The following is a 15,883-nucleotide window of genomic DNA, read 5'->3' as shown; positions in this document are numbered from 1 at the left end:
GGGGTCATCAACACACCAATGCCTGTAGTCCACTGCCTCTATCTAATCCCAATCAACAGCTGTTGAGGTGTGGCCTAATCACACATAGGTATTTCTGTGAGTGCTCATCTGAGCCTAGGCAGTCTTAGTTTGGGTGCTGTTTGCGTGTGTAACTTTCGGCTCCCGGGGAATAAACCTTGTCTCTGCAAGACCGGTCTCATCTCATTCATCTGACTGTCTATTCCACAAAATAGGACCTAACATATGCTTTGCGTCAGACTCAACCACATCCATAGGTCCTTGACACAGTTGCATTGGTTTTGGAAAACACAATTACCAAAGAAAAAATGAAATTGCGTGTTTTCTCTTTTTTTGCCCTCCAAAGCGAGGTCCAGGCTTTATGCACCAACATGCTCCTACTAAAAGAATACAAAGTCCTGCTACGTACATTTATATGTTTTTTTCTTTTAGTCTTTTTCCCCTTGCTTCAATTCACTAACTGCAGTTTTGTGATCCATTCTGGACACTTGTTGAGCAAACTTTAGAAAGCAAAGCATATAGTGGTTCTGTATGATAAGTGTTTCTCCTGTTCTTCTTATATGTGACATAGCTGCTGACAATTAATGCTAATATACTCCTTTTTCTTTAAATGATGTTGACAAATTTCTAAATGATGTCCTGGGGAGTTCTTTGTTGAAACATTTGTGTCTCCTTTTATGTTGTCACATGAGCACTTTAATGCCCTTTTTGCACAATGTTTAAAAATAATTAAAATAGAGGACTTCTCCACACTCCTCACCTAAGGGGCTTTTCTTTGGGGCTTTTTTCCCTTAGCCAAATTGTGCTGTTTTTTTCTTGTTTTATCTTTATTAAACAAGAAAATGTCAGATCACAATTTCTTGTTGGCAGTGAAACTATGGCTTAATGAGCCATTTTATGACATTTGAAATATGATCGAAATGTGTCACCAACAAACAAGCCTACCATGTACATTTATTGCACATTTTGTTCCATAAAACTGCATACATTTCTGAGTAGAGATACCAGCTTCAACGAGACAGGCATGTTATTAAGACCTTTGCCTATGCAGTGTACAATGCACATACGCACAGATCTACGCACCCATTCATGATGCAGGAACTGCGCCTTGAACTATTATGACAGCTCCTTTATCCTGGTTAGGATATTACTCTGCATGGCCCTGCTAGAACACTGAAGTGTTTCATGTTGCCAGTTTTGCATCTACTTTTAATAACAGGATTATGTTCTAATGAAGAGTAGAGTCCCTGCTGGGTTGTTTGGCTCAGCAAGATGAAATGGAGCTGCTTATTCTTACCTCCAGGCCTGGGTTTGTTGTGGCTGCAATCCCCCTCTGAACAATGTCTGCTCAGAGAAGACTTGGCATCATCTGTTTTCTCCTGTTACTTAATGCCTCCTAGGTTTCATATCCTGGCTATTACTATCTGCACTGAGCTTTATCTGTTGTACACGAAATCTATTACAGGAGTAATTGCCTTTGGTTGCTTGTAATGTGGTAGGAAGAGGCCAGGTTTCAGTGCATCACTGGATTAGCCCATGGTTTTGAAACAGATGCTTCCCTCTCTTGATGTCAACAGCCTTAGTGATTGTTTATATGTCTTAGCAATGGCAATACACTTTGCATTATCTACAGATGAAAAAAATCAGCACCCTGTTCCTTTTTGGGCTCTCCAAACAGCTGCCCTGGTGTAATGCATTAAGGGTGTTATAAACAGTGGTCAAACAGTTCTGGATCTGGGCTTGTTTACCAGAGTTTGCATAGAGGTGCAAACTCTGTCATCAAATGTCCATTTGTTGATTGCCGGCAGTGTTTTCAAGCCTACTGGAAAAGGAGTTGCCTGGCAGCGTGCTGATGTGCGGTGAGGACCGATGGCCTTGTGTTTGTTAAAATCTCAGAACGCCCCGCCGTGTCACCTGCCGCTGTGTCCTGAGAGAAGTTTGGGTTGCTGCTGTATCTCACGCCATCATTACTGATGGGCTTGGCATCATTTTCATGTCTCTCTGCCTGCAGCCTCTCCCTCTGCCTGTTTCTGAGCAGGAGGATAATAAATCCCTGTGACCTTTTAACACATGTTTAGCAGAAACAAAGGATGCTTAGCCATAATTAAACCACGAGCCGCTGTAATTACCAGGGTGTGAAAGGGATGAGCACAGAAAAAAGGTGAGCTTCCATTTATAATTCAGGAGCCTGTGATTCATGTCTTGATAAGGACCTCACAAGAGCAGCTATTCCAAATGCCACTGGTATTTTATGTTTACCCAGATGCGCTGTATAGCGTAAACCGCAGAGGAAGGAAATGGCTTTGAATGGGAATGTGGGCATAAATCTACAAGGTAACAGAGCAGAGGGGGAATATTTTACAAAAGAACCCAAGGATGGGAATTGAAATGCGCTTTTTTTCTTTTTTTTTTTTTTTTGTTCTGGCGTGAGTCACGGTTCTTTTATCATTTCTTAAAGCACACTGCTTTTCTGTAAATGTCAGAGATGAATAAGTAGTCTGTGCACGTGCGCTCGTTCCAGGTTCCACTGCCAAGCGAGTTGATTTTCGCCATCAGATAAAGAGAAAGCAGGCATCCAGCTCATGCCAGTGGATTGTTTTTTTTTTCCCCTTCATTTTACAACTAGGCCCATCCCCCTATTAAACGTCCCTGGGGAGGCACGTGGGAACAGTTAGAGGGAAGAGCCACATCTCCAGCAGCACCCAGGCGAGGGGAGCTCCCTTACCTCAGTCCCTGTCTTCTTGCAGTACCCACTGCCTCTTCTCTCTGTTCCTGGCAGATAAGCCTTCGCCAGCATGCGCACCCAGCTTGTGTCTTTCCCCTGCTATCTCCCTTTTGTTTTCGGCAGCGCAGCACTGAAAGGAGATTAAAAAATAATAAGTGTTTTGTGTCTGTGGAACAGAAGCAGGCAACAAACTCACCACAGTTTGTCCTCGCCTCACTATTAAACAGCAGATTTGGCTCTCTGCAGGACTCAATAAAGAGGACAGCAGTTTCTTATGGAAATTCAAACAGAGGCTTCAGGTCTTTGAGTGTAGCGGGAATACTCTTCTAGGGCGTTAAGAGCTCTTTTATCATATTTATGTCATGTTGGTATGTCATTGTCTGCAAAGTAGGTCTGTTTGGGGGAAATGTGGGAGATTCACCTCTGTAATGTGCGTGCAGGTTACAGATTTGTTCATTGGGCTTATGGTGACAGCAAGAGTAATTGCATTAGCCACTCATATTAAACAGGAAATGGCCCATCTTTATCATATTATACTGGTGGAAAGCTATTAGCTGCAGTGTCTGCCATGATAGAACAGACTCGCCTTGGAGCGTGGTGTAGTGCAGGCACATGCAGACCTCAGAAACATTACAGCCCTATCTTTCCACTAAACCTTTCTTACAATAAAAAGCATTCCTCTTCACTAGACATATACCAGTGTGTCACATGCTCTTACAGCTCACAGAGAATGTGTAGGGTTCAGTCACTGCGATCAGAGATAATTGAATCACAGACACCCTCAGGTACTCTGTTTCATACCATGTCCAGACCTCCAGCTGTTGGAATACTAGGCGCATGAAATGTGAGGAGAAAAGGAGACGTGGCAGAAGTGCAGCGGCCAGCACCATATCCCCAGCAGTCCGCCCACATCACCTTTCATCCATTTCAGCTTACCTTGGTTTCCCTCTGACGCTTCAGTAAGGACACAGAGGGGAAGACTTGTCTGTCATATCAACCAGTAGCTGGGCTTAAAGCAGTCTATGGGTCAAAGAGCAAACAGTGATACCACTTTAGATACAGTGCTTAACTACAGAGATGCACAGGTGCACAATGGGGAAGGCAGTGGAGCTGACTCTCCAGCTGTAGCTGCTTTGATCTCAAATCTGGATCTATCTTCAACATAAAAATATTTGCTGGACATCACATCCTCATTCCCGTCTGGGCCTGTGGGTCTTACAACATGGCTGGTGCCTCGTAGTCATCCATGACATTTTGACCCACCTCTCCACAGCGTTACGTTGATGCCACTATGGGGGCAGAACTGGATCACGTGGCCTGATTGTTTTGGAAATACCCCTATTGATTCATCTATAAAGGGCAGTCTGATAAGTGGGATAGGAGCAAGGACCACAGGGGGTGATGCAAGAGCAGGAGAATGTCCGGCAGTGAGGATAAGCTGTCCCTGTCTGGGGTGATCATTGTCCCCAGGCTCTTCAGAGCAGGAAAGAAAGTGATCAGTCTGGCAACTGTGTTTGTGTGTTTGTGTGTGTAGCTGTGTCTGTGCCTCTGAGAGTGTGTGTATGTGTGCGTAGCTGTGTCTGTGCCTCTGAGAGTGTGTGTATGTGCATGTGGCTGTGTCCGTGCCTCTGAAAGTGTGTGCGCATTTGTGTGTGTGTGTATGTGTGTGGCTGTGTATGTGCCTCTGAGAGTGTATGTGTTTGTGTGTGTATGTATGTGTCTCTGAGAGAGTCTGTGTGTGTGTATTCTCTGTGTCTGTGTGAGCATGTGTAGATACTTGTTAGATTGTATTGAATGATAGGCTGAGCCTCGGCCCCAGTCCCAGGCCCTTCCTTGCTGGTGGAAGCATTGTGCTTCCCCATTTTCTTTCAGCAACTTCTACCATTCCCTGGCTCTCTTTACAGTAAATCCCATCTGACTTGGCCTTTATACTAATTTATACAAATCCTTTATACCAATGTCTCCTCTCACCAGTGCAGGCTGCATTATAATTTATGTCCATGACACTAATTAGTTGTATGTGGGTGTTGGCAAAATCAATCAGTGTCAACTACTACATTAGCTAACTGATGTCAGCTGTGTTGATGACTTGATGCCAGAGCCCAGTAGATCTGAGTGCAACTTTTTAATAACCCCTCCATATTGCCCAAACTTTGCCACTTTCATTCATCTCCTCTTCACAGCAGAAATGATGCAACTGGAACAAAGGCGCTCACATCCTGATGACAGAGTTCGACACTCTGTAATTGGCAGTGAGGCTTGCAAGCTATCACTCCCAGCAGGCTCCAGAGTCGCTCATTTTCCCCTCACCGCAGCGACTGAATCAGCTCGGCCTCACCAAGCCCTCGCTGCTTCAGACACTGCCATTCCCTTTGAAAAATCCCCCCTTTGCAAGCAGGAAAGCCACCGACACGAGGAGGACTATAGGGGGCACTGTTTGTTTTGAATAAAAGAGCACTCAGGTTGCTCTACAGATTTGGATGTCCACACTTCAGGTTGCTGACCAGAAGCAAGGTTTAGTGTGTTGCAGCATAAAGAGTAATCAAAACCTTGACCAGCACCCCTCTCCCTTCTCTACTGCATTGTTCCTTTTCATTGTTAGCTGAGAAGCAGGCCAACAAGAGTCTATCATTTAGCAGGATGTCATTTAACAGGATGTTTTGAAAGATTAATGGTGCGGAGGGGAGATAAGTAGTTTTGTCATCGCAGTGAGCCTATGAATGGTGTCTTCAGTGGTTAGCGCCCCATCAACCTCTCCCTGTGCAGGGAAAGGCAGATACAGCATGACAGATCAAACCACATAATGAAGATCTGGTAGATGCACACATGCTTCCAAATGGGAGGCCAGTCCATCAAGGGCTGCATTGTTCAATGCATATCAATAGGTTCTCAGAATTTAATTCGCAATACATATTAATCAGGACTATAATTATGGATAAGGTGTAATACCTCATTATCATCTGGCCATGTTTCTGTCATAGGAGCTGAAATGGAACATACCTTTTCTATACTGGTGCCCTTGAAGTGATGTCACACTTGGTTTTGTGAGTGTTTATTCAATGTAATCTGGCAGCTGGCATGCAGCCTAAATTGGATGCTCGTCAACTGGGTTGACATATTAGAATACCTTGGGGTACAGTCTGTACTCTTTGATCATATTATATCAAAAGGGTTCCTTTCATATGGGATACATGGTGGAGTTTGGAAAAAATGTGATATTAAGGTAGTTAGGATATCAAGCAAGAGGCCTCATGGTTAACATGTTTATTGTAGTGTTCTAACATGTTTATGTGTAGCTGGAGGTCATACTCAAAGCTCCAGGAACATTTTCAGCTAGACCTGTATAATGGTTCTCAGAGTATAGAAGGCTATGGTAAGAACCCAGATTTGGGGATCATGTATACATTGGTACAGGAAGAGACTGGAGATGTTTTGGTGTCAGATTGGAATTGCTGTCAGATGCAAACTGGAAAGTCCCAAGAAGATTTGATGAGATGTTTGTATGCTTCTTTTGTGGTGTATTTGTATCGTATACAAAATGATCTTTTACATGTTATGTAAAGCCCTTGAATACTGCTTCAAACTTCAATGCAATGGAGTTAATGAAGGAATCTGATTGTTATGTCACTGCAACCCTGTCTCTCTGCTCTATTGGCAGGATGAACACATATAGAGAGCTACTCTCTGATCCCACAGGGAAAACATAATCTTCTGAGAAACAGGACATAAAGGGGTGGCGTGTCAACTTCCTGTCCGGGAAGTAATCACATATGAAACTGAACGCAAAGCAAAAAAGATGAAAAAGATATATATTGGGAAAACGGCCCTAAAAAACCCCAGAAATGGTTGTAAGCATCAGAAGAAAAGGTAAGAGTGATGTCACAAAGTCGCCCGCCTCCGACATCACACAGCCATCCATCACCGATGTCACAAAGCCATCTGCCAACATTTATGCGCCCGGTACTTGATCTAGGAAGTCATCGAACAGCGAAAGTATCACCCATTTTATTTGTTCCCCTAGCCATCTAGTCCAAATGTAGTGCTCATTGATTGGTGTGACAGAGTTAGACCAATCGCATGTGTGACTGTGCACTTCATGTACTGGATCTATCACTGGCAGTTTTACGCATTAATCATAACTGTGGATGAGGTCTCTCTCAAACTCCCAACAGTTACTTGTAATCACTGCAGCAGAGGGTGAGACTTTGATTGACTCGCAGCTCATAAATCACAAATTTCCCTCGGAGGTTTTCTTGCCATTACACGTTGATGTATTACTGGACAAAGCTTGGAGCATGCTTGGCTGTGAGAGCTGGCAGGGCCCTGTATAACTGAAGAACCTGACCAATTTTTTTCTGCTCTTTTCCTATTCTCTACTGGTAAAGAGGTGCGAGAAGGTCAGGCTGTTAGCTGTCCCCTGACTTATGAATTGAGAATTGCATTAACATGAGAGAGGGGAGGACTGTCAGAATGAGAGAGGATCATCCAACAGCCCCAACACTCTCCTGCATATCCCTACAGCCAAACACTCTCCTCCATTTCCAAAAAGCCCCAGCACTCTCCTCCACCTTTCTGCAGCTTAACACTCTCCACTGTCTCTCTACAGCTCAACGCTTTCCTGCATCTCTCTAAAGCCAAACAGCTCTACAGCTGGGGGGGGGGGGGTCCGGAGGTTGAGGGTTATTGTAGTGACTACCACATTGTGAGCTGGGTTTCCCCTCTCTCAGCAGAGAGTTATTAACATTCCACCCCTGTCCATTACAGGCCCACAAGCCTGTATTAGCAGAACCCTCTGCATACAGACTAGATCGGGTTTCATCTCGATCTCACATCTCACAACATTTAAACTGTCCCCTGCTTCAGTGCGTGCCTTTGCTGTTTTCTGTTGAACACTCCAACCGCTCATCGTATTTCAGAAATTCAACGTAATGACCTTCAGCTCTGATTGCATGCAACACATTTATTTCACATGGCAGGAGCTTCAGATTAAAGTATTGTTCTGTTTTTTTCCTGCTCATCACCATTTACTTTGGATTTAATGTGATTTTATTGGTCCAATTTTTAAGAACGTCTTGTAGCCAGATGTACACAGATTCCAACCAAGATATAAGGTGGAGGTGTTATTGAATTGTATCACTACCAAAATATCACTGGAGCAGTGAACAATTTCGAGAAAGAGGCTCTTCCAGGGTTTCCTGCCTTCTGTCTGTGGGGTCAGATGCGTGCTGACTTCACATTCAGTCTCACACTGGGTGACAGGAAACACAGGCATACACTATTAACGGCACCCATTAATAATGCAAACATCATGTGGAATTGGATTTTCCTTGTGGAAAAGCAATCAAAGTATGAAAGATTCAAAAAACCGACAGGCTTCATCCATGTCTGCAAACGTGACTGAGGTTGATATTTCACGCTGAGAGACAATCTCGGCCGAGCCAGCCCTGGTGTGAAATGTGAAAGAAGGTCTGTGATTTTTTTTTTCCGCCACTTTAAGGTCTGATTGTGCCAGCCTTTCTTCGCTACACTGTTATTACCTTGATATGATAGTATAGTTTAATCAAGTGAGAAAGCCTCTCAACACCCAGAGACTAAAACATTGTTAGGCATTTGGGCAATTGGGAAAGCGCTGATGCAACAAATCAGCAAAATTCAATTAAGATGTCTGGGAATGGCCTGCTGATATGGCTCATGCTCGAATAATGCATAGCCTGAATGTTGTTGTGCAGTCAGGGTTCATTTGACTATCTGCAGGCTTCATTTACAATGCTCTGAAGGTGCTGATATGACAGTAGTAGTTGAGTAGTTTGAGTCTTTCAACTGTTTTTCACTGCAGCCGTCTAACACCATGTGTCACACCTCTATCACACATTTATTTTTTGGATTCTAAGTAACTACTTTAAAAGTAAGGCATCTTTACATTTCACTTCAGTGTGATTGCTTGTATAGACTTGATGCTTTGGTAAGGTCTTGGCTCCATTGGTGTCTGTACTGAAATATAATATCCATGTCCATTCCACTTTAAAACAGTAGCACATAGCTACAGAACTGTAGAAGCCTTAAATCCAGAGCATAAGCCCTAGACAGGGTGTTTTTCAGACTCAAAACTCTCCAGCTGAGATAACTAGGATACAAAATTAATGTAATTGGGGGGAGTGGGAGAAGTTGCCCTACACTGAGTGAAGGCTGAAGGCTGCTCTGAATCATTTGACTCTTACCCGCTCAGCGCACCAATATTATCATTAAGGTGCTTTTCCACCACACCAGCTCAATGCCCTGTGGAAATTACACTGATTTGGAGGCAGGGGATGGTGCTTGTGAAATGCTGCTGTTGGGGAAATAATTACTCGCCTGTTGCTAGGGGCTGGAATAAAGGGGCTTGCGGCAGTGTGTGCGTAACACTGCATAGTTACCGACTATGGAAGTAGGTAGGATCCCCCCAGCCCCCACTTCATATCAGGTCCTGCTGCTTTAATGCAGTAATTTGCCTCGTTCGAGGTTCAAGTCAGTTACTTTTAGTATAGTAGTCAGTTCAAGGCATGACATTGACTCTTCCAATTCAATCAATGCTAAAGATTGTGTTTTTTCCATAAATTTTCCCTTCACCATCTTTAATGGGAACAGCTGTTGCAGATAGCATGAATATGGCTTTTTTAGCTTCAAGCATATTCATGTGTAATACAGTATGTTAAATGTGGTGATAATAAACACAGTGTGTTGAGGTATATATATATATATATATGTATATTAGAGTACATTGATTGATCCAGTATATAAACTCATTGCATAGCTGATTGAGGCATTGATCTACGACCCATACAGTGATGCATGAGTGCATGCATGTCTGTGTATGTCTGTGTGCGTGTGATTCAGTTCCTGGAATCAAATTTCACAAATTTCAGTTTCACTACAGTCATTACAGTGAAAATACCTCATTGTAATACACTGTACTGTATGTGTGTAGTAAAGACATTTCAGTGTAGTCTGTGCTCTCCACATCCAATCTCTGTATGCCAATAGAGACTGAATGAGTTCATTGCAAGCAGATTAAGTTTTATTGTGGAGGAATTGCACACAAAGTGAGGTAGCCGGTTTCTTGTTTTCTATTACAGCAAGGGCTTGTAAAATCCACCTGAAAATGCAATTTATTCTTTTTTTCACTTTCTACTATCAATCACCCAGATTACATTGTCAGGAAAAGGTGTCCTTTTAATTACAGGCGTGGGACTGAACATGGTCCACTTCATATTTTATTTTAGTCTTGTCGTCCACATAACCCCCTTGGTGGTTCACTTAATGAGCTCAAGCGAAACAGTGAAAACTAAACTCCACAGCTGCGTTTTCCCCACGGCATGTTGAACCAACCAAGCTTTTATTGAAAAGACCTTTTCTGAGGACAACCAGTAATCTGCACGCAATATCCAAACAGCATTCATATACTGGTCCCAGTGCATGATAACACAGCAGCCCTCCAGTGTGTTATTAGCGAGATCAAACAGGGTGTTGTGGTGTTACCATCTGCTGCATGCTCCAATTCTCATTTGAGTGACCCTGGCTAAAAATAGACAGGACAGGAAAACTGAGCCCTTGAGGTTCCAAGTCTGGCATGATTCCTCCAGCGTGGGTTTAGGGGTCTGGGACTGAGGAGAGGGTATGGTATCTGTTTTGAGGGAAAGCTTTTTAGACACCGGGCACCTTTTAAAATCACTAGTCACTGAAAAGCAGGAACCACTCTTCCATTGTGTGTCCATTGTGAGGACTCTATAAATTTATCTCTCTCTCTCCTTCCCTCCCTCTCTCTCTCTGTCCCATTCAAGTAAATTCTTTAACCATATTACTTTAGTCCCACAAAATGCTACAGAAATGGGGTTATACAAACTTCTTTGATTTTATTTACAGTAGTATTCATGTGCTTTTGCATCTCATGAGTTCTGTCATTCCCTGACCAATGCTGTGTTTCCTGCAGCCATGACAAGCTAGCATGAAAATACTACAGCATTATCTCACTATGTTTGCATGCTTGCATTAATGTGTTTGTGAGGCTCTTCCTTGGGTTTAGTGACGCGCAAAACAGTTTAGCTGTAAACCACTGCACAGTCTTCATTTGTCTTGCCTCATGAAACATTCGACTTGTCCATTGGTTGGGTCAGTGTGGTACGGGGTGAGGTTGGTTTTCGGAGTGCCCATCCACCTACATGTCTGTCATCTGTGCAGCTCCCTGCAGGAGCAGAAGGATGATCTACGCAAGCGTCTGTCCTACACCACCCACAAGCTGGAGCTGCTGGAGTCAGAGTTTGATTCCACGCGCCAGTACCTTGAGACAGAGCTGCGCCGGGCCCAGGAGGAGCTGGAGAAGTTCACAGAAAAACTGCGCAGGTGAGCAGTCTCCCTTGCCCACCCCATCCTTTATTATCACTTCCATCATCCACCCAGGGAAGTCTCTGAATGGGCTGCATGATCTGGTAGAAGCCCAAGGCCTCAGCTGAGCCAGAGTGCTATCAGAACATTCCTTTTTTGTCTCCTGCCCATTCATAAAACATATATTCCAAAAGTGGAACAAGGAGCCACATCTTACATATCTTAAAAGCAGTGTTCCTCTTATTTCTGGGTCACAGGCTCCAGGCAACATTGAAATATAGATAAATATAACTTCAACCAGCTGCAGCTTCCCAAAGCCTGTTTCAAGTCCTGACGCAATCCACGTTATCAAAAGTCCAAAACAGGCCTAAAGGTCAATAGAAGAGCACAGGGACATGGGCAGAGCACAGCCAAAGGGATCACATTATGCATTACTTTAATGGTTTCTTCTCTTGCATAAGATTCCAACCTTAAGCATCCAGCATCAAGGCAAGGGAAGCATAAAGTGCATCTGGAGGGAGAAGTAGTGCCTCTCCATGAATTTCCATTACATTATATTCATTTAGCAGACGGTCTTATCCAGACTGACTTCCAGCATAAGAGAACAGAAGTGTATCCATTCAAGTTGAATGAGCAATAGTGTCAGACCAGGCTAACAGCACTCCCAGACCAGAAAGTGTGAGCATAACACTGTTCAAGCCCTACAACATATTAACTTGTGCTAACCTCACTAGACAGGCTTGAAAATAAGGGAAGCCATGTGCATACACTTCCATGTAAGATCATCAGGTTTAAGAGTGTGCTCTAACCATATCATGCAGCTTGCCCTAAGCCATAGTCAGTAAAGGCTAAGGCTGCCCAGTTAAAAGCTACTGTGTAACCGCAAGGTTGCAGGTACAATTTCAAGGTGGGTACTACTCTTATAATGTGAAGGAAAATGTTTAACCAGATTGTCTTTGGTAAACATCCAGCTACTGTATATGAATAGATAATACTGTATGTGCAGGTATATATTGTGTAACTCAGTCTAGAGAAGGGTTTCCGCCAAGCTAATACAAGGTGAGAATAACCAAGTCATAGCCTACTCCAACAAGTCTTGTGGTTTAAGATTCATGCACACAACATATGCCTACTGTGTAAAACAAGACCTACATGCAAACATTTACCCAATCAGATTCATTTATGCAAATGATTATATTAATAGTATTGGTTTCTCCCACTGCGTATAAAGGGACAAGCACAGCTCACTGCTTTCATTATACTAATGCGCTGGAATGCCATCAGAAAGAACTGCCGTTTTGTCCCGAAATTAGACGCAGTGGGCTACTGAAGCTGAACGTGCTGAAACATAGCCAGCATTAATCATAAATCACCCCTAATGGTGCGTTTTAATCAGAGGCTTTTGTTACAGCCTCAGATTAAAGCCTTTCCCCTGGTTTGATCTCCTCAGGGTAATTTTGTTTTGTTTTGTTTTGTTTTGTCTTGTGGTTTTGTTTAAGTTGCGTTTCCCTAATTGTTGTTGCACCACCATGTGACTTTATGATAAATAACCATGAAATGTGTGGTCGGTAAGTACTTCAAGTCAGTGGGCATTTTTAAGCAAATGTCTGCAATTGAAGTGCATCATCCAATCAGGTATTTGCCTCTATAACTACACATGGTTAACATCCATAGCACGCGGTGACAGGTACATGTTGACCTGAAAGTCTGGGTAGGGTGCTTTCTGGCAAATGTGTACAATTTACAGCTGTGCTTACTTCTCTCCCTCTCCATTTTCCTATCTTCAAGGATACAGAACAGTTATGCAGCTCTGCAGAGAATCAATCAGGACCTGGAGGATAAGATGCATAGGACGGTAGGTGGCTTGGATAAGCACTAAAGGCATAGGTCCACACCACAACCAGTCAGAGCTCAACATGTGTGTGATGTCACACCGGGGGTAATACTGGATCACTGCTGTATGTACAGAGGCACCATTCAAAACCACAAGCCCCTGCTCGTCAGCACAGCTTGGTGTTCATTAAGTCATGGCAACAGTAGCATTAGATCCCCACAACAAATGTGCAACCTGATGGTAAATCATGTCTTGGAGAGCTGACAGTTGCCTCCTTTTTACTGGTGAAAACAAGGTCAGTACCTTGCCCAAGGAGACAACACCCCCAGAGTCCTGAAATCTAATCCAAAATCCGGAGTCTAGAAAAGGCTTTAGTAAAAATTTTACATGCATAATACGTCCGCCTGTCCACACATGAGTGCTTGACTTTATTTGAGTTACAGGATCTTGCTAATTTAGCTGCTTTAACCTTGACTGCGGAGTCAGACAACCAGCTGCTTGTCACCGGGCTCTGTCTGGTCGTGTCAGTGCTACGCATTGTGCATAGAGGAGAGGTGCAGAGTGTCGGAGAGTGGCTGCTTCATTGTTCCAACTGAGTAGATCAGATGCAGGCCAGTCGGCAGAGATGGATCACACAGATTAAAGGAACATGAGAAAGAGAGATGCTTCAGCATGCTGTTTGCCCTCCTGTGCTGCAGCCAAAGAGCAACAGGAAGAAAGCTGTCCAGCAAAGTTGACTAAAACTTGAGTCCTTGTCTGCAACTTTTAATTGCCTAGTAAAAGAAGGGTCAAGATTTTTAAAAAATGCAAGGTCTCTGTCTTGCAGACCTGAGTAGCTTGAGAGAGTATGTGAGTCCATTAAAGAATGTGATGGCATCTCCTGGTCTTAGATCTCAACAGTGGCTGTAGAGGGAGAGAGTTGCACTGTTCACTACATAATGTATGCCAAAAAATGTGTTATCACTCTGTCTGAAGGGAATCTCATTGATTACACTGAAACACATACCTTATGACTGGCAACCCATTAACGGCTATGTAGGGATATGGACACATATCTACAACCAAAATCAAGTTATTTACAATGCTTACTCCTCGCATCTTTGGAATGTATATGGCCCTGGCCATCTGGTAAGGAGAAGATTAGGTTCTGCATGACCCCTCACCCTTATCAGGCCATAAAAGAACACCAAGCCATTTATTGTTGGGCTTCATGACACTGCTCTTGGTTTAAGATAAACACAAACATCCTGGCACAGCCATGCGTGCAATACCTCTATGGCACCTGAAATGTGAGCCCCTATGGAATCACACACAGTTCACTGGAGATTCTCAGGACTTTGTCACATAGCATCTGCATGGGCTCCTATTGTCCAATCAGATCACGCAACAATTAGAGGTGCGAGTTTTCTACCAGTGACCGAACTGCGTGCCCACGTGGACTATAGCATTTGAAGTGGCTCTATATAAGTGCAAAAAGCAGTGTCCCTAGCCCCCCAGGGATCTCCCTTGGCTCCCAGGCTCCCTGTTGCTGATGGCATCACACCTCATCTAGCTCCGCTAGTTCCTTGCTCTGGGAGGGGGGGAGTCCTTTCCCCCCGAATGCACTTAATTTTTCTGAAATCAGCAAGCTCTGAAAGAGGAAGGTTCCTCAATCACCGAAGCCTCCTGAAATCGAACCGATGCATCCTGAACCCACCGCCAATGCATCGTGAGTTTATCTTCAACTCTGGATGGCCAAGCTCTTTGCAGTACGCCCCATTTTGAATTCACAACCGGCTCTGGAAGCAAGTCCCTCGACAATGAAAGACGCAACCTTAGAGACTGAAATGCCCAACGCGAAGTTGAAAGACGGCTATCTCATTGAATGCAAAGATGACTGGATCTCTCCATCATTCCTGTGTCGATAACATTTGTACCTGGCAAGAATGCCAGAAGACCTAGCTGCGGGTAATATGTAGCGCTTCTTTTATGCATGAATGCTATCCAATGCGAGGTTGGAGGCCGTCAGTGAAGACGGCTACTACGGGTGTGAAGACAACCGGATCTCTTTGACATCCCCATGTCGACGTTGTGTGTCTGGCAAGGAAAGCCAGAAGAAGCGGACCCCCAGTGATGGTGGGGCAAGGGATCTCTCTTACATGTCTCTGTGTCTTCAGTGACAAACCCAGAAACCTCCAGTGGAAAACAGACTGCGACCTCCCTGTAGGCCTTCTACAAATGAGCTGCCATCCCCTCAAGTCTGATGGACTTATAGTTCAATGAGTATTATTGTTTAATACTGGCATCGCTTGTAGCTTAGCTGATTCGATCTTGTATGAGAGGTGATTATGCGCATCCGCGATTCGTACAATGATACATTTTTCCCCATTACAGTTACCATTACTGTAGGCCATTATGTTTTGCCAGCGCATGTCAAGCTACGGTTATCACTTCATGATCTCCTGTAGTTTGACTTAGCTGCTGATAACTGCTCCGAAATGCACAAATCCTTATCATCACGTTTCCCCTTTTTGTGTTGTCCTGTCTCACAGTAACCTTCTCATGATTGATTCATTAATTCATTTTCTGTTCTGTTTGTTTAGATATTCTAGTTTATTTCATTTTGTTTCGTCAGTGTTTGTCTGCATTGTGTTAATAAACTTGTTTTATTAATTAAAACGTCGTCTCGTCTGAATTTTGTATTGACAAACCAGGCTCTAATAGGCTTAAAAGACCTCATTTTATTAATTATTATGTTCGTTGAGGAATGTTAACTATCCTCGCCAGATGGCCAGTGCCTCTGTGGGGATAGGCATGTCCCCTACATAACTGGTACCCCATGTGAGGAAGACTAGCATCCCCTACAGGTACTAAATGTCACCTGCTTTATCAGCCAGAGAAGACCGTGGTCTAAAAAAGAGCAAGAAGTGGAGTGGGGTTCGTAGCGTCCTTAAAAACAGCCTGGTGTG

General features: G+C 43.7%; 1 protein-coding gene across 3 annotated transcripts in view; it reads left to right on the top strand.

The window, feature by feature from the left end:
* The window catches only part of LOC118787290 (brain-enriched guanylate kinase-associated protein), a 61,409-nt gene that overhangs the window by 14,698 nt on the left and 30,828 nt on the right, over positions 1–15,883 (top strand). For 2 of the 3 annotated variants that reach the window (XM_036542807.1, XM_036542805.1), the window contains exons 2-3: positions 10,958–11,119; positions 12,890–12,956. In XM_036542807.1, coding sequence (XP_036398700.1) covers positions 10,958–11,119; positions 12,890–12,956 — 229 coding nt within the window. Of the gene's footprint in view, positions 1–6,401; positions 6,611–10,957; positions 11,120–12,889; positions 12,957–15,883 lie in introns of all 3 variants that reach the window. The other variant, XM_036542804.1, reaches the window with a different exon arrangement.

Source organism: Megalops cyprinoides, chromosome 12 (assembly GCF_013368585.1).
Source record: "Megalops cyprinoides isolate fMegCyp1 chromosome 12, fMegCyp1.pri, whole genome shotgun sequence".
Lineage (NCBI taxonomy): Eukaryota > Metazoa > Chordata > Actinopteri > Elopiformes > Megalopidae > Megalops > Megalops cyprinoides.
The sequence above is the reverse complement of the archived record's forward strand: the minus strand, read 5'-3'. Positions and strand labels throughout refer to the sequence as shown.